We start from the raw sequence: 22,699 nt of genomic DNA, 5'->3' as shown, positions 1-22,699 counted from the left end.
CGTATACGACGCGGAAAAGAAGGAGGGCGAAGTCATACGCTCGGGCAGCGGCGCGGGAGTGAGAGGCAGACGAGTGGGACTTGAGTTGTGGAGCTCTAGTGATGATGTTGCGCATGGTGGACGCGGTCAGTCGCGCAGCCCTCGTGCTGGGCGGCGCGAGCCGCGGGTGGCCGAACACGAGCCCGAGTACGAGACCCGGGGCTTGTACTCCTCCCACTTCCCCGCCTTTCTTTTCCTCCGGAGCCAAGTACAGTCTCCCCCCCAAGATACAGCTTTCTTTATCTCCCATCGCTCCATTTCCCTCAGCCATGTCCGCGCCAATGCGCGAGGATCTTCTTACGAGTGCTGTCACTTTCTTGACAGACCGCAAGACCGCCGATTCCCCACTCACCCAACGCCTCCAGTTCCTCGAGGCCAAAGGACTTTCTGAGGTCGAGATTCTCGAGGCCCTGCGTCGGGCCGGGCTCTCCGCCGGTGGCGCTTCATCACCGACCACTGCGACAGCGACTACGTCTGTCGAGACAATTCCTGCACAGGCTCCACAGCAACCCGCCGCAGCGGCATATGCGCCGCCCCGGCCGGCATACTATCCCGGTCAATTACTCCAATCAGCTGGACCGCCGCCTGTCGCGCCACGAGACTGGAAAGACTTTTTCGTCATGGCGACCGCCACTGCTGGCGTCTCTTATGGTCTATACGTCCTCGCCAAGGTTCGTCTTTGCTTGCGCGGGCTTCGATCGGGCTGTGTCAGCTGCTAACAGTATGCCTCTCCAGCGCTATGTCCTCCCACTTATAACCCCACCGACCCCCGCCGTGCTCGAAGCAGACAAAGACGCCATAACCGCAGAATTCGACCGCACTGCACAACTCCTGCAGCAACTACAGGCCGATACCGAGGCGCTCAAGGACGCCGAGCACCAGCGCATGCAAGCGCTAGATTCCGCGGTCGAGGATCTGCACCGCGTGTTACAGGACGCAAAGGAGCAATTGCAGTCGCGCGATACGGAAATGCGGAGTTTACAGGCCGAGATCGAGACAGTACGGAGCGAGTTGCCAAAGTACTTCGAGCGCTCCGCGGAGAGCCATAAGAAGGATCTGTTTGACATTCAGACCGAGATCAAGTCGCTTAAGCAGATCCTGTCAAATCGCCTTCGAAGTAGCACAGTGCCTACTGCTCCCACAGCTTCAGGACCTATACCGAGCAGTGCACCAGTTAATGCTACAACATCGATCGACACTTCCAATGCCCTCCCCGTCAGAATTTCTCAGCGTGCTATTCCCCCTTCGCGGGCTAGCATCCCCGCATGGCAGCTCGCTGCCGTTAGCAAGCAAGCTGCTGCCCCAGCCCCGCTTTCAGCGTCCATGTCAGCGGACATCACAACTTCATTACCGGCTACCGATAAGGCTGGCGATCCGGTTCCGAACTCTTCGCCAGAGCCTGCTGCAACTCCATAGCTAGACTATCTGCAATATAAACTAGTTATGTCTAAATATCCCTTTGCTCTAACTTAATCAAAACTCCATAGCCTACTTAGGTGACTTTCTTCTTCAGTAAACCCTTCATCATGTCGAATGAGTTCCCGTCTGGTTGCAATGTATATCTGCGCCCCGTCGGCGCGCCGTCCCGCGAGATCTCCTCCACCACCAGCATTCCATAATCAGTAGAAATTCCCAAAATCCGCGCACGTGCACTATCATACATATCCAGCTGTACAACAGCATTCGAGTGCAACCAGCGCGAATAGTACAAATCTTCAAACGAGCGGAACCCTTCGACTTTGAAGACCGTATACATCGCTTCGAACAAGCGCATGATGCGCGCCAACAAGATCTCCATTTTGAAAGGCGTTAGCCCAGATTGTGCCTTTCGTCGCCGGGCAATGTTTAACGCCGCAACGAGTGCGTTAAGTGAGATCGATGGCGCCTCGTTGGCGGTGTTGATGCCACAGCCAACGACCAGCAGGTATTCTCCATCGCTATAGTTGCTGTTCACCAATATTCCTGCAATCTTGAGGTATTCCGGTGGCAGTGGTTGCTCGTGCGCAGCCTTGGCCGCGTCATAAGCAGGGTTGCGCGCGTATACATCGTTGGGCCATTTCAATCTCACGCCGAGATCATCGTAGCCTTGGCCGTACGTGTTGACGGCTTCCACTATTGCAAGAGAAGCGATATACTGAATAAACACCAGTGGTGCTTGAGCCTGGATCGCTATGGGGTGCCGAATGACGATTGAAAACGCGAGCAAGCCAATCGGCGACACCCACACATTTCCGCCGCGGCCGCGGCCCGCAACTTGCACTGTGCCGACGTTCGTGTACCCTGTCGGCAGGTTGCGGAGTATCGAGAGATTCTTGTCTAGCATCGTTGACGTCGACGTAACAACCTCCGCGTACCCGATGATGGAGCCAAATGTCTGTGGCTTCAAGCCAGGGGGTGCTAGCTGGCGATAGTACAGACCGTGGTCAAAGTACGGCGTGTCGCGGAGTGAGGGCCACGGCTTCTCGAAATCGTCATATATTCTGACCTGTTTGATCACTTTGTTGAGGTCGTCCTGCTGTTCTTCTTCCACATCAGAAGACAGTGATTCTTTCAACTGACTCAGATCGAAAGGCGAATCTAAGGCCGTAGAATACACGAAAGTATCGTTTTCACCAGTATGGGTCAATTTCCCAGATTTCTCGTCCTTGACTAGCAACCCGCTCGCGCTCGTGAGAGTACCCCAGAGCGCTTTGATACTCTCAGGGTACACGGACGTAACATGAATCGGCGTAATAACAGGCGCCGAATCCTCAGTCACCGTCTCGTTCACCTTCAACTTGAGTTTCCGCAACATCGCCTTCAAAAACTCAATGCGCCGAGAACTATCCGACAACAGTCGCTGCACCATGTCCCCATAGAACGGCGGCAGATTCGGATCTGTTTTGCGGAGTCTCTTTGGCGAGAACTCCGGATGAGGGCCAGTGAGAATTGCGCCGCCTGAACCGACTGCGATGTGAACAATCGCGGCATCGCCACCCTCGACTTTTGTCGCGTCGCAGTACCGCGCGAGCACGGTTACATCTTTCTTGTCGGCGTCTGCAAATAGACCGCCACCGTTGTAGTACGAAGCGAACTCAAACGTCTCATCGTCAGTGTCATCCACATCCTCAGGAATCCTGAGATATGGCAACGCCTCCCGATTAACACGAAGCCTGACAGCCCGCGCACCAGATTCGGAGTCATACACAAATCCAGGAAAGGCAGTACCGCGCGCAGTGCCGGGATAGAACCCCAGCTCACGCGACCCGACAACCGCGTACGTTGGATCATGCTCCTCAAACTCCACCCTCGCAGAGCCATAGTAGCCACCAGCACAGAACCCGAGGAACGCCCCCCCCTTGCGCACAAACGCCTTAATCTTGGCGTTGCCCTCACCGTTCAACGCACGGCAGTAGGGCAAGTCGGCGCCGCCGGGGATCGCCACAAGCGACGTCGATTGCTGCCATGGCTCGCACATGAGCGCTTCTGAGTCGATTGTGAGGACTGCGTAATTTGGGGATAGTAGCGTGCGCAACGTCGCGGTACATTGCGCGACAGACTCAACCGTAGTACCAGCGCCTGCAGATGATGAGCAAATGTGTGTCACATCATGTCACTTACCAAATAGCACATACCTGCATACACAAGAACATTCATGGCGACAACAAAAACAGCAGGGAAATCTGAGAAGCGGCTAATTCCTACAGAAGTCGTTGCAGTTGGTTTGGCTTGTGATCTCGCGCGCAACTGCGGCGCTACGGGAGAGCCACCATTTTTACGTTGGGGATTCAGGGTGAAGCTAGTCACGTGTGTGCAGAGTGCGGCTTGCGGCTGAGCAGGAAGTGTGGGGAAATTCGTGCCCCCAACACCGACAACGAAGTATTCCATTAACTACCGCAAACATGGCAAACTAACAACACGCGAAAACATCAAAAACGTACTATTCAAACTCACCCGGACCAACGCCAAAGTATCCTTTCTCGGGAATCGCATAGAGTGCCGACTGCGTGCCATCTATACCAGCAGCACTCACTGAGTTTCCCCACCAATCGACAGTGGTCTGCGTATAGCTCAAGCCACCGAAGATCACGATAGCCGAGAACGCAGTACCTGCTGTCAGTGCTGACGTGAGAACGTAATTGTATTTTGTCCACCACGCGATGTAACGGCGCTTGATGAAAGACATGAAGAAGTACGACGCGATTAAGCCGCCGGTGTAGTAGGTCAAATTGTAGGTCTGGCCCCACACCGCGAAACCGGACATCAAAATCACAGGATGCACGTATCTCATTTGCTCAGGATATGCGCGACGAAGAACATAAGTAATAATCGCGAGCAGTACACCGACAAGGAAACAGTACTTCAACCCTGGATACATGTTGTTCAGAACACGGTCAGGTCCAATAGTACCAAACATGATCACGGATGTAAACATCCCGCCTTCTGTCGGACATGTAAAGCGGTTGGTCTGTGTAGATGTGCAAATGTTCGGAATCGTATCCAGCAATGTCAGAATACTACCGAGCGTGACAAACACATGAAGCAGCGTTGACACAATCTGTCCTCGGAAGACAGCGCGTGGAGGCAACTTGCTGTAATGCCCAATTTTCAAATCGGACACAAACGTCTCCGACTGAACGTCCATATTCCACCCATAGAAACGGCACATCAGAACACCGATTCCGGATCCAGGAACCAAGTAACCGCCAACCAGCGCCATAAAGTCGTTCAACACAAGCTGGTAGCCGGACACGGCGTAGATGATAGCAGATGGCAATAACAGCACGCACGAAATACCAAAAATCGTGAAAATAACCCAGACACCGACGCCAACAGGATAGGTCTCGAATGCAATAATACCAAATGCCAGAGCCACTACCAAAATCGAAAGATACCACCAGCCTGGAACTTCTGGGTAGACGCTCATCATGCGCGAAATAGGATCATCAAAGTCATCAATATCATTAGCTCCGTTGCGAAGATTTTTGATACTCTTGCCGATACTCTTGAACGTCTGCACAAGCAGTCTCCAGTCCGTCAGAAGAATGAACACAAACGACGTGGTGTATTGTGCAAATGCCGCACCTTGCCGAACCAAATTACCGGCAGTCAGATATGGCGGTGAGTAGGCCTTGTACTTGGCCTCATCCAAACGATTGTCAGAGGTCAGCACCTTTGAGACGGTAAATGTAGTGCCATCGTTGGCAAAAGTAGACGAGGAGTTGATTGGCAGGTGTCCAGTGTACTTATAGTTTTTCCAGTATAGAGCAAGAATCAGTAGACCGCTACCAACCGCACCGATGTACTGATTCAGAGTAGAAAAGAACGGCTTCGCAAGTGGTGTCGAATAGTTAATTGTTGCCCAGTCAAATGTCGCCAGCGGATTGAAACCCATACCAAGCTTCGAGCCAGTCACTATAGCCAATGTCTTGTTTTCCGGTGCAATCCACGTCATCCAGTTGAAAATCGAAAGTGCCTGAAACAAGAAATCCGGCAGAAAGTAGTAGCAGAACGAACCGGCTAGTCCGATTGCAAGCAGCCTATATCTAGAGATAGTCCAGCCGTTAATCGACTGCTTTTGCTCCGGTAACATCAGCGTCTTGTTGAGAGCAAGCGTCGGCATGATCGTCGGCCACACAGCCTTAGGCGAGTAGACAACCCAGCGACGCAACACACCGGCCATTCCAAAACCAAAAAACTCCGTGGACATGTTCATGAGAAACATGAATCCGAACTTGACCCATTTCTGGTCGAAGTACACAGGCAGCTTGAGAATAAATATATGGTTGATGACGTTGGAGAAGCGACCACCGGTATTAATCATGATTGTGACGAACATCTGCTCCTTGTATGACCAAGGGCCTGGATTGAGTGAATGTCTCTTGCCAAACAATGTGACACCCTTGTCCGGCAGAACGCGCGCTAGAAACTTACCACATGGAAATGCTAGAATCTGCAAACACACAGCCGAGATGGTCAGTGATGGCTGATGCGGTTGAAACAACTCGCAAATGTAAGAACCGACGGCACTCCACAGCAAGCCAACAGCGTATGCGCGAATAGTCTCAACATAGGCCGTAGGATCATCGACAGGACTGACGACAGAGCGCACTTCAGGATAGGGCGAGTAGTATTTCATCAATGTCGCCTCAATTCGTAACTCAACTTCATATGATTCCTCGTCCAGATCCATTGGCCCTTTCAAAATGCGCTGAATCTTCGTCATTGTGTCTTGAGGAAAGTTGTAATCGTCTTGGTGGTACTTCTCGGCTTTGCCAAGGATCACCAAAGCCTCATTGCTTCCAAGCAACGCGAGCTTCTCGAGAATGAAATTCAATTGAATCTCATCTTCAATAATATCCTTCAAGTCACGCGAATGCGATAGATGCTCTATCACGACGTCGCGGTCCAGATGACTGTAGTACCTCACACTGTCAACAACTGCAACCTCTTTCTCGTCGATCTGAGATACACCCTTTTTCTCGTTGATCTCGTCCTCGCTATGGTCGGAAATATCCATTGCTCCAGTTGTCGTGACCTGCCTTGCTAAGTGCACAACGCAGCCGACCCGACGAGTATTCAGCAAGACGTTAGTCATATAAGTTGCTATTTAAGCCGGCGTATGGTCTTGCGACATATCTATTAATAACGGGATGTTCCGAGCATGTAAGAGTTAGTCGATTGGCGCAACAGGATACAGGAAGGCTGTACAATCGGCAAGCGTAGAGTCGGAAGGTCCGAATCACTGACCGCTGCAGCATGACCGCATGGTGGAGTCTATCATACGCCAAACGAAGATAAAAGGCTGCATCTCATACAGTACCCCCGCCCCGTTATTGTCTTGGGGGAAGACTGCATTAGCCGTTGCATATCTAGGCTTGGCGCAGGCGGTCTTTGTGAAAGTCGGTTGGGGATATAACTAAAGCAGTGAGCTATACTGAAGGCTCGCAGGGATGTGACTGCTGCTGCGACTTGCCGGGAGCCGTCTACCTTCAAAGAGCCAGCAAGATAGCAAACAGTGACAGTAGATTCCAAGTATCCAAAGCAGTACAGTATTGATGTGGTGCATAGCCATCTGGGAGAAAGGGTATCACCGACAAAGCACGGATGTGTCAGCATGTCTAAAGATTCCCGACTTCGAGAAGAGGCTAGCGGCTAACGGGCGCAGCGATGATCTCTGTGGCGCACGTATCTGGTGCAAGTGTAGCCAGGCCCAGCTTATGCAAGGTGAGTGACTCTATATCGCGACAACGAGGAATCGGTCGTTCCTCTGACGGCGCATATACTGAGCTGCATGGAGAGCAAGTCTCGACAAGCCGACTTGGGCACGGGAGCGAAGCCAATCGGCCAATTTGAGCAGAATCTGTGTAACTCCTTATAAGATGCGACCTGCTGTGCCGTATCATCGCACGGTTGCTCATGACCATAATTCCACCTCAACTAAATGACGAACGGTTTTTCATTCAATTGACGTGTGGTCTATAAGCACGAGCAATCAAGCAGCACGACGTCCGTGCAAGGCGCACAGTCGCAGAGGGACAGTTAGCCTCGCGCACAGCCCAACCTTTCTTTTCTAACGCGTCAGGGCTGTGCGATGCGAGGGTGCCGTGCAGCTCTGAGCGCATGTGGGTCACAGCTGCTGGTGCGGGGAAACGCAAAGGTGCTCCACCGTCATCGCGAGCAGGTCAAGGAACAGGTGGATAAGGCTTAACACCGCTAAGCCACAATGCAGGATCGCGATAGACTTTGCAGCGCCGTGCACAACGGCAAATCCTAGCGCCAGGGGGCCGGGGCTTGCGGCGTATTGTGCTTGAGAATCAAGCCTTGAGCGGTCCGACACCAACCGCTCCATGCGCCGTCGCGTTGCTTGGCTCCCGGCGGTTGGGCTATCATCACGCTCAGTACTCGCTGATTGATCACAGAGCACTAACACACCACGCGCTCGTATCAGATACGCTGTTCACACGGCACATGACGCGACATATGTCCGGGCCGGTCGGTATCTATGGCCCTGGACCGCGTTCTGTAGCTCCGGCTCACCCGAACAACGTACGGTCACTGTTGTCTCTGCCCCCCCCCCCCCCCTGGCCTCTACTAGACGCCATCATCTGTGGACTAACCAGCTTTCGCGCTAGCAGCACGCGCTATCTTGCTGCGAGCTGCCATCCCCGATGATTGCGCACTGTAGCCGTAAGACGTAGACTGTCACCAAACGCATGCAATTCAAGATCGGCCTAGTCATATGTAACAGATCAGAATAGGCTGAGAAACCCAGCCGGTCGGCGAACGAACACCAGTCATTTATGCCCGAACTTCTAAGATAAGACTAACATATCTACTCAAGACGTGAATCTTAACGTGAACTTTGTTAGACGATACATGATGCAATCAACAGGAACCCTTTAAGTACTCTTCAAAAACTTAGAACCCATTCAAAATCCAGAAAACTATTCGTCCACATATGCATCTTCCAACGTAAGCTCGTCAATCTCGTCTAGGAGTTCATCAAGACCGACCTCAGGCAAGGAGTCTTCATCGTCGTCCTCTTCGTCAAACTCAGACTCCGCCGCATGCCCGTCGTTGTCATCCGTCTCCATCGCATCGCCAACTCCATCAACCTCGCTGACTTCGTCCTCGCCGCCGCCTTCGATACCCTCCATTCTTGCCGCCTGCGGCTGCCGTTGTCTGCCTGCGACCTGTGAATTTGGCTGCTTGTAAAGATTGATTGTGCCACGCAACTCCGGATCTTCCTCCAGCTCCTGCAAGAACAATTCGTAGTCGCGCTCGACACGGTCCTGTTCAATCTGTCGCTGCTTGGCAGACATAGAGTTTCCTGAATCCTCCATCTCGTTGTACTCCTTGGCCATGCGGCGCAGTTTCCAGTTTCTGCCCTTGCTCTTCTTGCGGTTCGGGTAGGACTTCTTCACTAAGACAACGTCTGGCACATTGTTCTGATTCAGAGTGTCCCATAACTCGTGGTTAAAGTTTGCGTTCGACAAAAAGTAACCTAGTACAGTGTCACCGGTGTGCAAAATGCCACCAAGATGTGTGCGCACAAAATAAGTATTATCATTTCGTCCCATATCTGACGACCGCGCGACCGTCACCTCAGCCAATGCGTATTTGCCCCGTTCAACACCTGTGAGCTCGATGTCAAGTACGACAAACTCCGTCAGAGTTGTAGATGTTGCAAGGGTCGTGAACGGTTGGCGCCAGTAGGTGGCGGGTTGCAGATCCATGGAGTCCAAGGTCTCGGGGTCTAGCAAATGCACGGCATTACCAACCCGGGTACATAGAGTAACCTGAGCAATATTTCCTGCCGCCCGCGCAATCTTCTTAGGCAGACACACGAGATCGTCCTTGCAAATTGGAACAAGCTCAATAGAGAATGTGAACTTGTAGCTTCGAGTGGCGGTATGCGTGTCCATGGAAATCAACTCCTCCGACTTCTTCATCTTAATTGGCGAAACCGCCGACAAAAAGTCGACCATTTTTAACGCATGGTTCTTTTGACTGTAGAAGAAATCAAGACCATCCCTCGTCTCTTGAATAGAAATCGTATCGCGGTGAGCATTGTGCTTCAGAATAAGCTGTTCAAGATAGAAGAAGGTTCTCTTGTGAGGCACCTTCTGTCGAATTTGGACAGTGGCACGCCATGTGTTCGCGGTGAAAGACTTGGCGCAGTCAGGGCACTGCGTTGCGACGACGATGTATTCGACTTCGAATGACTGCTGAATAATGGTATTCGCAAAGGCTTCGCCTTGCACTGTAAGTTTGACTTTGATTCGGCGACTGTGCGGTTCTGTCCAAATGAAAGCGGCATCGATCAGTCGAACCTATACTCGTTAGTATGACACGGTCTCCATTATCCACCCGCAGAAAATACCTTCGTCAGTCCTCGCAGTCTCTTCAAACACAGCGCCAGAAGTTCACGGCTCTCAAGCTGCGCGGCAACCCACTGGCTAGGCGGCCGCAGAAAGCGCTCGCAGTTGCGACAAAAATTCACTGTACTCTCGCGCTGAATGCCCTCGGTAATGTCCACAGATAGCTTGACACAGTCATAGCACATCGATATGCCGAGGGTGCCGTCAATGGGAGCGCCACAGTTGCAACACAGCACTGTCGCCATCGTCTGGATAGCTTTTCCGTCATTGTAGCTGCTAAGCGGGACCGCGCCGCCGTTGATTGCTGCGGTAGCAGTAGCCCCAAATACTGACTGGTAGGACATACTAAGTGCTCCTTCTATCGTGCAAATAGCTGTTCTATTGAAAGTAGTCTGAGATCGCTGCGATATAGATCGTATCGGGAGGAAGCTGGGACCTGAAAAATATTCAACGATGGCGTTGGGAGTTTGGAAGTTTCCAAATTCCAACGTCATCGCGATAGACAGCCGGCCGCCTTCGCAGTTGATTATCGGCCCCAGTATATTACAAAGCATACTCTCGCAACGACTACCAGCCTACTACCCTTAATAAAGGTATATACGCGCAGATATCACCTGCATAAAATTGTGATCATAGCAGACCTCACAACTAGTTCCACTACAACAACTTCCAAGAAATGCGCCACCCAGGGTAAAATCCAAAAGCTGTCGAACCGCACACCTGCCAGAGTCAAAAGATGAACCATTTTTGAATGCTCAACGGAGGAAAAACAAGATTAGTATGCACAGCGAAATTAAACTCGCAATAATCAAGCTGTCGCGTTTCTTGCGAGTGTTGATCTTCGATATTATAGTATTGATGCCTGGGATGTGACTTGCTGACGTTGTCACGCGTCGCTGGATACTTTGCAGTATTTGTCGTTGCCGACCAAACTCTTCCCTAGTGGCGTAGGCCTGTGAAAGAATACCATCCATCATGCCATGCGACCGGTCGATCCGAGACCGCTCGTTTAGCATATAATCTGACTCGCGGCGGGCGTCGACCGGAGCGGCAGATGACGTTGCGGATCGGAAGCTGTCGATATCGTTGCGGACCGATGACAGAAGATTGGCGCGCTGACGCTCATACTGTACCGCATGCTGGAGACGAACAAATTCCTTTTGGTGTTCTATGAGGATTTCTTTGTGGCGCTGCAGATGATGCAGTCGAGTCGCCGACGTGACTTGTTCAGAGTCCAAGAGCCGTGATAGCGCGTTCAAGATATCTTCTCGCTGGATCGTATTTCATCAGCACCACTGCAAGCCAATGTACTGTGAGAATCTGATCTCACCTTTGCTAAAATATCTTCTAAACTCTTGACAGTTTTTGTTTCCGCCTCAGTAGGCTCAGCAGGTGGGTTTTGCGAGAATGAGGAATAAGTTAGAAACAATGATTCCGTCTGCGACTCCAGCTGCCGCGCTTGTGTCCGCAGCTGACCAAAAGAGGCGTATGAGGAGCTTTCTGTCATGATGGCGCCGACTGGGATAGGGAAGGAGGATTGGCAGTCGCAATAATGGTGAATGAACCTGATGATGCAATGTGTTCAGGCTGAGCGTCGTCAGGTCCGACCCGGGCTTCGCAACTTGGACCTGTGACGTAGAGTGCGGGCTGTGCGGTACATCCCAGCCTTGCGCAGATTAAGGCCCGGAAAACTTAGGGCTCTACCCTAACATATTCGCATAGCAGTCACGCGTATCGCACGAGACCCGCGTCGCCGCAAGCACACTCCCATCGCGAAGTCTGCGTCTTGAACTGCACAACAGGTCGACATCCAGCGTACCGCTCGTCAACAACAGTCATTACACACAGCAATGGTTCGTGATAGCTGTCTATCTTCCTGGTAGCAGGATTTTTCACCATGAGTGGAGTCTAACTGTTATTCCAGGTCGGCGTCAAAGTCTACACTCTCCGCGACAAGTCGAAGGTCGAGCTCGAGAAGCAGCTTGAGGAGCTGAAGCAGGAGCTTGCCTCCCTTCGCGTCCAGCAGGCCCGAGGCACCACCGGCGGCTCTACCCGGATTAGTGGCGTTCGCAAGTCTATTGCCCGAGTCCTCACTGTCATCAACCAGCAGTCGCGAGCCCAGCTGCGTTTGTTCTACAAGGGCAAGAAGTACATGCCGCTCGACCTTCGCGTCAAGAAGACCCGTGCTCTGCGACGACAATTGACGAAGCACCAAAAGAGCCTGAAGACCGTCAAGGAGACTAAGAAACTGATCGCTTTTCCTCAGCGAAAGTACGCGTTGAAGGTGAGTGCAGGCAATCTGGATCACGGACGACTGACGAGTACTGATTATCATCAACAGGCTTAGAGGAACGAAAAATTTGTTTTAGGTTGTTTTCGCATGCTTGTATCCATATTTGTGAATATAATAGTATCTACATAACGACTCGAACATTTATACTTGTATATACAACTATGTACAATTTTGGTCTTGGTTGCATCACTTCAGCACTAGGCTAACGGTTGTCTTTCCTTTGGGTATGATCACTCGCTGTACTGTCTTACCTTCTGCCTTCTCGACAAGCCATTCATGACCTTCGGCAGTCGCCAGGATTGCATCAAGCATGTGCTGTTCATCCCAGGACTTGTCCAGCTTGGCCATAAATCGCATCTTGCCGTTGACAAATATGGTGTAGTCTGAAATGTTCGACAGCGGCTGTACGGGCTGAGACTCTGGCCAAGAACCAATTTCAAAAACTGAAGACCAGGGAAGTCCCTGTGCCTCGAGTAAGACTTCCCAACACTCCTCCGCGGTCGCAGGAACGACAGGCGCGGCGAGTTGAATCAGTGTTGCGGTCGCGTTGAACATGACCCGAGTGGATACTTTGTTGTCGGGGTCTGTGTTACCTGCGACAATGGCACTCTTTGTCGCCGCATAAGCCGCAAGAATGCTGATGGTGAGCTTGTTGTAGTTTGAGATGGTGGTGTTCAGAGTGAACTCGCTACCCAGTGCCGTCGTGGTTTTTACAACCATGTCTTGAACGTCACTCCACAGCGCGATCTCGGCGCGCGTAAGCTGCATAGGCATGGAAAAATCTGTGATCGATTCCTGTTCGACGTCGCCAGCGACAGCCAGTACGTGCTTGTACACGCGTGCGAGCCATCGCTGGATACCGACGATCTTGTGCTCATCCCACTCAAGTGTGTCCGGAATAGGGGCCTGGAATAGCATATGCGCACGCGTTGCGTCGGCGCCATACTGCGCAATGCAGAGCTCCGGGTCGACGCCGTTGTATTTCGACTTTGACATCTTCTCGAAGGAGATGTTTGGAGGCAGGCCGGTAGCTTTCATAAGCGGTTGCCGTGGATTCTTAAGATCGACTTCGTCCGGTTTGAGAAAGCGGCCGGTGGAGGGGTCGGTGAATGTTTTACCATGAACCATGCCTTGTGTGATGAGTTGTTTGAATGGCTCACCGTTCATATCGCCGCCACTCCACGCGCCGGCTTGCATCAAGAACTTGGCAAAAAAACGAGAGTAAAGTAAATGCAAGATGGCATGCTCAACACCGCCAATGTAGAGATCAACGGGGAGCATGCTCGAAGCATTGTCGTACGAAAAGGGAGCCCTCTCGTTGTGCGGATCAGTGAAACGGAAGAAGTACCATGAACTGTCAACGAACGTGTCCATGGTGTCTGTGTCACGATGCGCAGGACCGTGGCAGCTTGGGCAAGTCGTTCTAACCCACTGCTCGTCGCGCGCAAGAGGCGATCCTGCACCTTCAGTCGGGACTGACTTGGGCAGTTGAACCGGTAGCTCAGATTCAGGGACTGGAACAGAACCGCAGGACGAACAATGAACTATTGGTATTGGCGCACCCCAGTATCTCTGACGACTGACGAGCCAGTCGCGAATACGGAAGTTGGTCGTCTTGCGTCCTGATCCCCTTGCCGCTAGTTTCTGCAAAATCGCTTCCGCAGCCTCGGAGCAAGGCATGCCAGCGTACTCGGCGACTACCGACGCCATGACGCCAGATTTTGCGGTATACGGCTGTGAAGGGTCGTCTTGATCCGCGGCATCGGCCGGAGGAACGACGACACGAAGAATGTTCTGACCCGGCATATTGTGCTGCCAAAATGTAAAATCGCGCTCATCGTGAGCGGGTACGCCCATAACAGCGCCTTTTCCATAAGATCCCAGCACATAGGGTGCGACAAAAATGGGCATTTCGGAACCAGTGAGAGGATTCACGGCGTGCACATCACTGAGACGGAAACCTTCCTTCGAGGTCGCGTCCAAGGTCTTCAGCTTATTGACAAAGTCTTGTAGTTCCGAGTCGCCTCCATCTAACAGCTTAATAGTCAGTGGATGTGTTGCGGAAATCGCAATATATTGCACGCCGTGTATGGTGTCCGCGCGAGTCGTGTATACGGACAGAGGTTCATGGAGAGCGCCAGAAGACACAGCGAAGTCAATTTCAGCCCCTTCGGATCTCCCAATCCAATTGAGCTGCATCAACTTGACTGAATGTGGCCAGTCTTTAAGCAGGGACAGATCTTTATACAAGTCCTCCGCGTAATCCGTGACCCTGAAAAACCATTGGTGAAGCAGTCTCTGCTCGACGAGCGCGCCGGAACGCCACGAACGACCCTCAGCATCAACTTGCTCATTAGCCAGTACAGTCTGATCTATCGGATCCCAATTAACTGGTGCTTCGGTGCGATATGCTAGACCGCGCTTGAAAAGATCTATGAACAGCTTTTGCGTGTGCTTGTAGTAGTCAGGCGAACATGTTGCAAATTCCTGTCAAATTGTCAGCTACGGCACTACGGAAAGTAAATACAATGCACAACGCTGACCTTATCCCAATCAAAACTGACAAGCATTTTTTTCATCTGCGCGCGCATCTTGTCGATGTTGGAGTACGTCCACACGTCTGGTGGAATACCGCGTTCAATTGCAGCGTTCTCGGCCGGCAGCCCAAACGCGTCCCAGCCCATTGGGTGTAAGACGTTGTAACCACGCATGCGATGAAACCGTGCCAGCACATCACTAATAGTGTAAACGCGCACATGACCGAGATGCAAGATTCCGGAGGGATACGGAAACTGAGAGAGGCAGAAGAAGGGGCCCCGAGTCGGTGTTCCGCGTGACGGCGTGCGTTGCCAGATGGAGACCCACTTCTCATCCAGCGCGGGATATCGCAACACCTGTGGACGCGGAAGGCGGACAGCCATGGCGAGATGGGGCTGGTCGTCCTCTTCTGGTGGTCTTCTTGGAAGTGGTCGGCGCGTGGATCCAAATCCAGTGTTGTCGAGTTGCCGTTCGAAGGGCCTGAGCTGTGGCGGTGCTTTCGGGGTAGCCGCACGAGCCGCAGAAGGCGGTGCGCGGCGCCCCAGTCATGTATCGCGCGCTTTCGCCATCTCCCCTGCCAACGACCTCACCATTACCATCAAGCTCTTCCTCGTCCGCCCTCTAGCGCCTTGCTCGTTTGCAGCGCCGTACTCAGGCCTGCCGTGTCTACACACGAGCGCGAGGTCCGTCATCACTCACACCTCTGAAGCCGGCGCTTCGCCTCGCACGCAGGCTCGCACTGCCGCACAGTTGTCCTGCGTCCCACAGTCCCTGTCATCTATCTCCTGTGGGCGTCTTGTACGCTCACGACGGCGGCCCTGCCATGGCCAACGCTGCAACAGCAGCTGCCGTCGGTGGCAGCAGCAGTAGTGGCCACCCCGGTAGCGAGCATGGCGCGTCAGCTGCTGCGTCCGCGCGCGATCCCGCGTCGGGGCTCGCACAGATCGTGCAGGTTCGTACATCGTCACTGGTCATGCTTACCCAAGATTGTACCTCCTGCACAAACAAGCTAATGAGTACTTATGCTAGAACATGTTTGCGAAAGCCGCGCATGTCGTGCTGCAGTCCCGAATGTCCGCCTCGCCGGTTTACCCGGGTGGTACATCATCGACACGCTCAAATAAGTGGTTTGCGCTTGATCTCAGCGAGGAAGACACATTCCGCGACGAGCTTCGCATTTGGCGTACATTTGACGCCAAGCTCCTCTTTACTGGCGCCTCTCCTTCCTCATCTGCTGGATCGTCCTCGCTCAAGTCGTTGCCGCCTCTATTGATTGAGACTGTGCTCGATACCCGCGATCTCGCGTCAAATCAGGTGCTCGTAAGTATTGGTGAAAACGGCAAATCGTGGAGCGTTGATGCTGTTACTGCCGCGCAGGGAGTCCGCTCAGACTCGCGCCGGCCGGAGGTTGTGCTTGAACGCTGGAAGATTGTGCTAGACCCCGCGTTTGTATCCACGGATGACCTTCCCATCGTGTACAAACGTGCCATCGTTCTCTTTCGCTCGCTCTACGCCTACACCCGACTTCTTCCTGCATGGAGGTTCAAGCGGAAACTAGGCAAATCCAACCTGAACCACGTCAAGATGTCGTGCCGTGTGTATAATGGCGCCTACACAATCTCGAATCGTGGCAGGGTGGGACTCAAGACACCACTGGTTCCAGACTCGAAAGCAGATCCGTGGCAGAGCTATGAGTTTAAGAATATTGCGACACCCGCTGGAAGGTTTAGTATACAGGTCACTTACAGGACCAACTGCGACTTCCAAGTCGCCGATGCCGAGTCAATTTTAAGCACACACCTCCAGAGTCTCGACGAGCTGAATCTGCAGCACAATCATACGGCGGCATTGCGACAGTATTCCCGCTCGTCTCGAACACCGCCATTCAACTATAGTCTTCCATCTTCTCAGAATGCGATAGCGAATCTGGATGTGCCGGACCCCGGCATGTCGTACGGAAGTTTGACATCGTTTCATGTACCGATACCGTCTCGCGGACAGTCGGCATTGTCAACTTTATCATCTGCGCAGTCGAACAGTGTCGGACAGGGCGCCACCGCCTCATCTGCTCGTTCTATTGTACGCTTATCTTCTGTACCTGGCTCAACGACTTGCTATTAACAATATGCAGGTCAATACTCCGCAGTCACGCCCAGGCTCATTTATTCAACCGTTCAAGTCGCCAGCACTCTCGGCATCGCCGTCATTGGATACACTCGGACCGTCGTCGTACCCACGATTGACATATCACCGCGTATCCTCCTCGTCATCGCTGTCAGGCGCTACTGGCACCGCGATTGCACAGTCTGCGAGCAGTCGCGGCAGTTCTTCGATTTCGCCAGGTACGACGCGGTTCACGATCGGGCAAGCAGGTGTGATCGCTGCCGCGGGACAATCACCTGTCTCCGGATCTCCTGGGAGTGGAAGGAGATTCAGCTCGTCGTTCGCATCCAGAAACTCGGTTGTGATACATCCACAACAGTCGTTCACTCAAGACTCATCTGGACCATCACCTTCTCTTCTACGCGATCCAACTGCGTCTATATCTCGCAGCAACACGACCACGGCGTCCACAATAGCTCCAGCCGTCGCAGCGACTGGTGACGACGCTGCAGATCTCCAGGCGTTCATGCGTATGCTTGCTTCGCAGCCTGTTTTAAATTCGTTCTCAGTCGCTCGACGTGGAAGCAGCAGCGTCACCGTCGGAAACGCTTCCGCGTCTGTGTACTCCACGAGTGCCGGGTCGACTGGAAGTACGACAGTATTTCCTGGCTCTGCCTCACGCACGTCGTTATCACGTTTCCAGCTGCTTCGCGAGTCGCACGCGGTGTTGACAGATAGCTTGACTGCCTCACTCAGCGCACAACAGCAACAGCAGCCACAGCACAGAACCAATTCAACTTCAAGCGCGGGAAGCTTCAAAGCGGTGTCTCCATCGACACCACACACTCCTGCGATTCCATCGCGCCTGAGCGAGGCGCTGACGGCAGATAGGTTCCGCAATGAGGCAGTGTTTGAAGATGATGATGAGGACGACGACGACGACTTGTATAGCCCACATGAGGCGGGGACTCAAGTACCACGGGCGCGCGACGTGCAGCATGGCGGTTTACGACAGCGACGAGGAATCAATGACGACGCATCGGAGCAGCGACGTCGGTCGATGCAGCTATCTTCGTCATATTCCTCGTCACCTGCGGCTGCGGCAATACCACGTTCGGAGGATAATACTTCTATTGCTGGCGCTGTTATCACTGATACGGCCGCCACTACAAGTTCTGGACGGGGTGCCACACCTCCCCGCGGCAGTGCAATTGCCAGCGCTGGTGTTCTTGATGATGACGAATTGCTCTTTGCAATGAGCGATATGCATTCAGTGCTCGGCGGCATTTCTTCTGGCGGCCTGGGCGCTGGTGATAGCAGCAGCGGTGGTGACAAATCACGGGATTAGGAATCTCCTGTTATTTGCTTTTTCTCCGTATTCTTGTATGCGCTTGAGTGAGTGTGTGAGGGTTTGTTTTTACATGGATTTGGATAGACAGATAGGTATTCCCCTCGCGACGAGGGCTAATCAGTTGTTACGCGCACACTTGCGGTGACAGCACTGAATGAAGTTGAAACAGCGACGAAACTTTGCATTTAATATCAGCAGTTTATGATTTGTAGTTATGTTTCTTCTTTGTTGCTGCTACTCATAGTATAGGACAGACAATGGCAGGACAACAATGGACGGACGTGGCGTTTCATCTTGTATTTGTGTTAATGATCAAATCTCTTTTACAGAATGAAGTAAATGCCTGGATTCCCGATGTAATAGTTCGAACTTGCAATCTGGATCTCAGCTTCCAGCAAACTATTATAGAGTGGTTCATTTTAGCTTGCAGGGAGTAGTGCTGTCACAGTGACTATCCAGTCGCAGTTGGAGTATGATGAAAAGGAAGATACTACTATAACTCCATTCGCTTTGCGTAGTATTAAGCTGAATACCGTTCTGTCTGTAATGCACGCACCAAAAGGACAGAAATGACAAGCGTAAACGAAACTCGAATCAAACAAGTTACAAAAACAACAAGAGTCTGGTAAGAGCAATTTGGTATACATGCTATTGTACAACATACACACTCCATTGAAAAGGTAGCAGACACCGTCATGATCGTAATTACCGACTCAGTTTGAGCGCGTGAAAACTTTTGGTGTTTCACCTGGAATAATGAAGAGATCATTAGCGCTGCAACAAGTAAGGAGGAAGAAGTATGAACAAAAAACCCTCGGATGAGCGAATTGAGAATGAAAGGCAAGGCGTGGCACATGCAGAAAGACGAGAAAACAAGACATCTTTAACACCAAAAGAGCGATTGAAAAACTCGGAAATTGCTCTCTATTTCTTCTTCTTCTTTGAGCTTTTGGACGATTTCGTCAACTGCTGCTGCTGTTGCTGTGATGGAGGGGGTGGCGGCGCCGTGACAATAGTCGTCGTGATACCAGTAGAGATAGGTGTATTGGTCGACGTCGCGGCGGCGCTATTACTGCTGGTGGCGTTCAGGTCCCAAACGATATCGCCAAAGATCTCGGTGAAGAACGAATCGCTAGTTGGCTGCACCGTATCCTGCTGCTGCGGTTGCTGCTGCGGTTGCTGCTGCGGTTGTTGCGGCTGCTGTGGTATTGGGTATAACAACTGCTGCGATTGCTGTGTTTGCTGCGATTGCTGCTGTTGTTGTGTTTGTTGCACCTGCAACAGTGCATCCTGCGCGTAATCAGGCGTGGAGTTCGCCAGCACACCCGGTGGCAACGCCTGTGCTGGCATGTCAATAAACCAATTTGATGAGCCAAAATCTAAAAACGAGTTCTCGCCAACCCGGTCTGCGTCGATGACGACGTTGTCCTTATTGTTCTCCAGAGCGCGCAGCCACGCCTCATCAAACTCGTAGAGATACGGGTTCGGTTGCTCGTCTTCCACTGGCGGGAATGTCGAAGGAAGGATGAGCGTGTCGGTCGCAAACTGCTGTGGCTGTTGAAGCTGTTGCTGTTGAAGCTGCAACTGCTGTTGTTGCTGCTGAATTTGTAGTTGTTGCTGCTGCTGCAACTGCTGCAACTGCAACTGCTGCTTCTGCGGCACCAGGCCTTGCTGTGTCCGCATAGATTGCGGTGGCAGTGGCGGCAACATCCGCTGAGTGCTGCTGCTGCTGGCCTGACCTGCAGAAAGCCCCATGAGCGGCGTAGGCGCCGCAAATGTCGGACTCCGCTTGAGCTGCTTCTGTGATTGTTGCTGCTGTTTTTGCTGTTGTACTTGTTGCTGTTGCTGCTGTTGCTGTTGCTGCTGCATACCAGCCTCGTGCGTCGATGTCGTGATTTGAGAATTCGACAAGCTTCGCCTCCGGCCTGACGTTCCAGAGGAGGTAGCGCCAGACTCGGATTTGGTAGCGCCTGGACTGGTTTCGCGGCCTGCATAATCAAGCGTGCCATAGCGCACAGTAGGCGAAGGCGGCCGCGAGATATGTGTTGCTGTGTCGACGACATCCGGATTCCGCTCGAGCCGAAGTTTATGAAAATACCGGTCCTTGAGTGTAGTACACCAACTGCCAGCTATACTCCAGTACTCGCGCATAAGTACAAGGAACTTGAGATTCACGGTTAGATGCTTCTTTGCCATCATTGAGATCGCCGGATCACTAGCGAATGCGTTGACGATATGCACTGTGGCTGAATTGTATGCGCCAAAGCCGACGAAAGATGCCGGAAGTACGTCCTCGACCTGCAACGTGTCGTTCAATATGCCAGAGATGGCACACGCTGCGGCGGTGAGCTTGTTCGCGGAGCGCTCGATAAATGAAATCGGCGCGGCTTCGAATTTCGAGTTAGAATGGTCGTAGGGGTATATACAGCGGTGCAGCGCGCAGAGGCATTGCTGTATGGCGACGTGCATGTGCACAAACGTGCCTGCCTGCTGCGTCGCGTCGAGAGAGATAAGATTATCGCGTGAGTACACAAGGTGGGAGGGAAGGGACGAATAGAAGCTATCGATTTCGCGCTCTAGCTTGTGGAACTCGGAGTACTCCGTCCAAGGCGCGAAGTTCTCCTTCTTGCGGCCCATGTTTACATAGGACGCGATGTGGCCCCACATAATAACAGACTTGATGTGATAGCCCGGAAGCTCGAGAGGCACGCGCGGAAGATCGGGGTCGTTAGGGGGATACTCGCCCGTAAGAAGCTCTGTGACGACAGGAATGCTGTTGAGAAAAGCATGGTCGCTAGACGGCAACTGAATCTGGCATTCCTCCTCCATGAGGAGAAAGGAGCGTTTTGGGCCAGAATGCGCTAACCGATCAAAAACGAGCACACTCCACCATGTCTTTCGTCTGATCTCACGGTCGACCCAACTCAAGTCCGGATCATCGCTCTCCTTGTTTAGTCCAAGCGTAGCGGCCATTCGCATGGATAGACCTGAGTAAATAGCTGCACGGCCACCATTGAGACCACAGAAGTCACTGAATCCCATAATTAGCAGAGCCTGCGTCGTCTCAACGGTAGGCTCGTCGAATTCTTGACTGAGCAACTTGCGGGCCTCGAGCAGGAAGGGCTCGCCTGCGGCATACCGGGGCTGTGTGAGGATCTGTGGATGGCGAGAAAAGCGCGCGGAGACCGCGCAGACGGCAAGAACAAGTAGAGGATTGACCTGGCCAGCGCGAAGACGGGGTACAAAAGTTGGTTTGTGCAGGAAGGCGTAGGACTGGTTGTTGAGATAGCGGAAGTAAAGCTCTGTAAGATGTTCGATGACTTCGAAGTCTGGCATGTTGACGTTCGCCAGCGCAGGATTGGCGATGACGCGCTCACGAGAGCTGGTTGGTGATTCAACGTCGGAGCCGGTGTTTGCACCACCGCCGAGGCTCTGGATGAGGTCCTGGTCGACGACGTCGTCGTCGTCGACGCGTGGTCGCGATCCAGCAGGCTTATCGGCACCATAGGTGATGCCTTTGTAGGTTCCATCGGCGGCGCGCTTGAAGCGGTACTGCTTGGGATCTGTGGAAGGAGCAGAGGGACCAACAGACGGTGGTGCGGTTGTTGTCGACAGCGGTAGAGACTGGAACGCCGAAGGATTGTTGTAGGAGGAAGCTCGCACGATGGGGGCAGGAGGGCGTACGGAAAGTTTGTTGGAGACATGGTAGGGCGACGAGGGATTACCGACCGCCGGGGGCTTGATGTGTCGCTCCATCATCTCGAGACGCTGCGGAAAGGTAAAAACGGTTAGGTACGTTGTGCGACGCCAAGGCGAGAAGCTGGGGTAACTGACCTTATTGAGCATCTCGTGATAGCCGAAGCGCGAGCCACGATTTTTGACGGCAGGGTACTGGCAAGGAACATTGAGCCGCAAACAGTTGCCACATGCGGGACGATCACCAGAGCATTTGACCTGTGCGGGGAGTCAGCGCTGGCGGTTGGGCGATTGCGCAGAGCGGAGACAATGCAGAGGGAAAGGAGTATCAGTGGGGAACAGCAACAACAGAAAACACACCTTTTTCTTGCGACACGCGATGCAGGCGATGACCAGCTTGCGTTTGTCGTTGCTAGAGTCTCGCGCGGCGCTGTGGGCGGCCTTAGAGTGGTGGTGGGTCGCGTGGGAGTGCTTGTGCGGGTGGCTGTCGAGCATCTTTGTCGGCAGCACGGACGGCGCGGGGTTGTCGCCGACGGCAGCTGTAGCGCCCGCGCTTGCTGCAGGCGGCGACGCCTGTTGGAAACCAGGAGAAGCGCGCGCTTGCTGCTGTTGTTGTGAGTGTTGAGAAGGGGAAGGGGGGTGCGTCGCCTGCTGTTGCTGCTGGGGGCCTGCGCCAGTGGTGGCGGAGGCCGCAGAAGCAGCGGATGACTCCGTCTTGAGCTGCGGCGACGCGGGCGAGGGCAGGACAGCAGGCATAGCGGTGCGGGCGCTGGCTGGCGACGCGGGCGAGGAGTGGACGGGCGGCGACGGCCGCGG

At 53.0% G+C, this 22,699-nt stretch overlaps 9 protein-coding genes across 9 annotated transcripts; 3 read left to right on the top strand and 6 right to left on the bottom strand.

The window, feature by feature from the left end:
* Nucleotides 1-246: 246 nt before the first annotated feature.
* On the top strand, nucleotides 247-1,491 carry V1518DRAFT_418341 (peroxisomal membrane anchor protein conserved region-domain-containing protein). The gene is made up of 2 exons (XM_066904518.1): nucleotides 247-710; nucleotides 775-1,491. The coding sequence occupies exons 1-2, from the start codon at nucleotides 309-311 to the stop codon at nucleotides 1,453-1,455; spliced, it is 1,083 nt and encodes a 360-aa protein (XP_066759230.1). The 5' UTR covers nucleotides 247-308; the 3' UTR covers nucleotides 1,456-1,491.
* V1518DRAFT_384842 (biotin-protein ligase) lies at nucleotides 1,122-3,768 on the bottom strand. The gene is made up of 2 exons (XM_066901685.1): nucleotides 3,654-3,768; nucleotides 1,122-3,597 (listed from the first exon to the last, which is right to left on the bottom strand). Exons 1-2 carry the CDS (start codon nucleotides 3,673-3,675, stop codon nucleotides 1,532-1,534), a joined length of 2,088 nt encoding a protein of 695 aa, XP_066759229.1. The 5' UTR covers nucleotides 3,676-3,768; the 3' UTR covers nucleotides 1,122-1,531.
* A 190-nt stretch (nucleotides 3,769-3,958) lies between these two features.
* Nucleotides 3,959-6,538, bottom strand: V1518DRAFT_438287 (OPT oligopeptide transporter protein-domain-containing protein; the record flags this gene model as incomplete). Its single annotated transcript, XM_066906350.1, has 1 exon — nucleotides 3,959-6,538. One exon carries the CDS (start codon nucleotides 6,536-6,538, stop codon nucleotides 3,959-3,961), a length of 2,580 nt encoding a protein of 859 aa, XP_066759228.1.
* A 1,927-nt stretch (nucleotides 6,539-8,465) lies between these two features.
* V1518DRAFT_374258 (NMD3 family-domain-containing protein) lies at nucleotides 8,466-10,246 on the bottom strand (the record flags this gene model as incomplete). The annotated part of the gene is made up of 2 exons (XM_066901455.1): nucleotides 8,466-9,854; nucleotides 9,905-10,246. The coding sequence occupies 2 exons, from the start codon at nucleotides 10,244-10,246 to the stop codon at nucleotides 8,466-8,468; spliced, it is 1,731 nt and encodes a 576-aa protein (XP_066759227.1).
* A 151-nt stretch (nucleotides 10,247-10,397) lies between these two features.
* On the bottom strand, nucleotides 10,398-11,490 carry V1518DRAFT_418334 (snare region anchored in the vesicle membrane C-terminus-domain-containing protein). Its single transcript, XM_066904517.1, has 2 exons — nucleotides 11,233-11,490; nucleotides 10,398-11,173 (listed from the first exon to the last, which is right to left on the bottom strand). Exons 1-2 carry the CDS (start codon nucleotides 11,407-11,409, stop codon nucleotides 10,658-10,660), a joined length of 693 nt encoding a protein of 230 aa, XP_066759226.1. The 5' UTR covers nucleotides 11,410-11,490; the 3' UTR covers nucleotides 10,398-10,657.
* Nucleotides 11,491-11,674: 184 nt separating this feature from the next.
* On the top strand, nucleotides 11,675-12,376 carry V1518DRAFT_418332 (60S ribosomal protein uL29). Its single transcript, XM_066904516.1, has 3 exons — nucleotides 11,675-11,755; nucleotides 11,827-12,186; nucleotides 12,244-12,376. Exons 1-3 carry the CDS (start codon nucleotides 11,753-11,755, stop codon nucleotides 12,247-12,249), a joined length of 369 nt encoding a protein of 122 aa, XP_066759225.1. The 5' UTR covers nucleotides 11,675-11,752; the 3' UTR covers nucleotides 12,250-12,376.
* On the bottom strand, nucleotides 12,275-15,187 carry V1518DRAFT_384829 (uncharacterized protein). The gene is made up of 2 exons (XM_066901684.1): nucleotides 14,739-15,187; nucleotides 12,275-14,682 (listed from the first exon to the last, which is right to left on the bottom strand). The coding sequence occupies exons 1-2, from the start codon at nucleotides 15,114-15,116 to the stop codon at nucleotides 12,382-12,384; spliced, it is 2,679 nt and encodes an 892-aa protein (XP_066759224.1). The 5' UTR covers nucleotides 15,117-15,187; the 3' UTR covers nucleotides 12,275-12,381.
* Nucleotides 15,188-15,320: 133 nt separating this feature from the next.
* V1518DRAFT_418329 (autophagy-related protein 13-domain-containing protein) lies at nucleotides 15,321-18,578 on the top strand. Its single transcript, XM_066904515.1, has 3 exons — nucleotides 15,321-15,685; nucleotides 15,763-16,812; nucleotides 16,865-18,578. The coding sequence occupies exons 1-3, from the start codon at nucleotides 15,557-15,559 to the stop codon at nucleotides 18,182-18,184; spliced, it is 2,499 nt and encodes an 832-aa protein (XP_066759223.1). The 5' UTR covers nucleotides 15,321-15,556; the 3' UTR covers nucleotides 18,185-18,578.
* Nucleotides 18,579-19,111: 533 nt separating this feature from the next.
* V1518DRAFT_427971 (fungal-specific transcription factor domain-containing protein) lies at nucleotides 19,112-22,639 on the bottom strand (the record flags this gene model as incomplete). Its single annotated transcript, XM_066906067.1, has 3 exons — nucleotides 19,112-21,955; nucleotides 22,022-22,141; nucleotides 22,244-22,639. 3 exons carry the CDS (start codon nucleotides 22,637-22,639, stop codon nucleotides 19,112-19,114), a joined length of 3,360 nt encoding a protein of 1,119 aa, XP_066759222.1.
* Nucleotides 22,640-22,699: the final 60 nt, after the last annotated feature.

Source organism: Limtongia smithiae, assembly GCF_038497785.1.
Source record: "Limtongia smithiae strain NRRL Y-17922 unplaced genomic scaffold V1518scaffold_7, whole genome shotgun sequence".
In the NCBI taxonomy this organism is placed as follows: Eukaryota; Fungi; Ascomycota; class Lipomycetes; order Lipomycetales; family Lipomycetaceae; genus Limtongia; species Limtongia smithiae.
Note: the sequence above shows the minus strand (reverse complement) of the source record. Positions and strands in the feature narration are given on the sequence as shown.

Coding starts and splice junctions, on each gene's coding strand:
- V1518DRAFT_384842 (XM_066901685.1), bottom strand. CDS start 3,675: ATGAATGTTCTTGTGTATGCAG. Junction 3,598..3,653: donor GAATGTTCTTGTGTATGCAG/GTATGTGCTATT, acceptor CATCATCTGCAG/GCGCTGGTACTACGGTTGAG.
- V1518DRAFT_384829 (XM_066901684.1), bottom strand. CDS start 15,116: ATGGCTGTCCGCCTTCCGCGTCCACAGGTGTTGCGATATCCCGCGCTG. Junction 14,683..14,738: donor TCAGTTTTGATTGGGATAAG/GTCAGCGTTGTG, acceptor ACAATTTGACAG/GAATTTGCAACATGTTCGCC.
- V1518DRAFT_418334 (XM_066904517.1), bottom strand. CDS start 11,409: ATGACAGAAAGCTCCTCATACGCCTCTTTTGGTCAGCTGCGGACACAA. Junction 11,174..11,232: donor TAGAAGATATTTTAGCAAAG/GTGAGATCAGAT, acceptor AATACGATCCAG/CGAGAAGATATCTTGAACGC.
- V1518DRAFT_418329 (XM_066904515.1), top strand. CDS start 15,557: ATGGCCAACGCTGCAACAGCAGCTGCCGTCGGTGGCAGCAGCAGTAGT. Junction 15,686..15,762: donor GGCTCGCACAGATCGTGCAG/GTTCGTACATCG, acceptor TACTTATGCTAG/AACATGTTTGCGAAAGCCGC. Junction 16,813..16,864: donor CCTCATCTGCTCGTTCTATT/GTACGCTTATCT, acceptor AACAATATGCAG/GTCAATACTCCGCAGTCACG.
- V1518DRAFT_418341 (XM_066904518.1), top strand. CDS start 309: ATGTCCGCGCCAATGCGCGAGGATCTTCTTACGAGTGCTGTCACTTTC. Junction 711..774: donor GTCTATACGTCCTCGCCAAG/GTTCGTCTTTGC, acceptor ATGCCTCTCCAG/CGCTATGTCCTCCCACTTAT.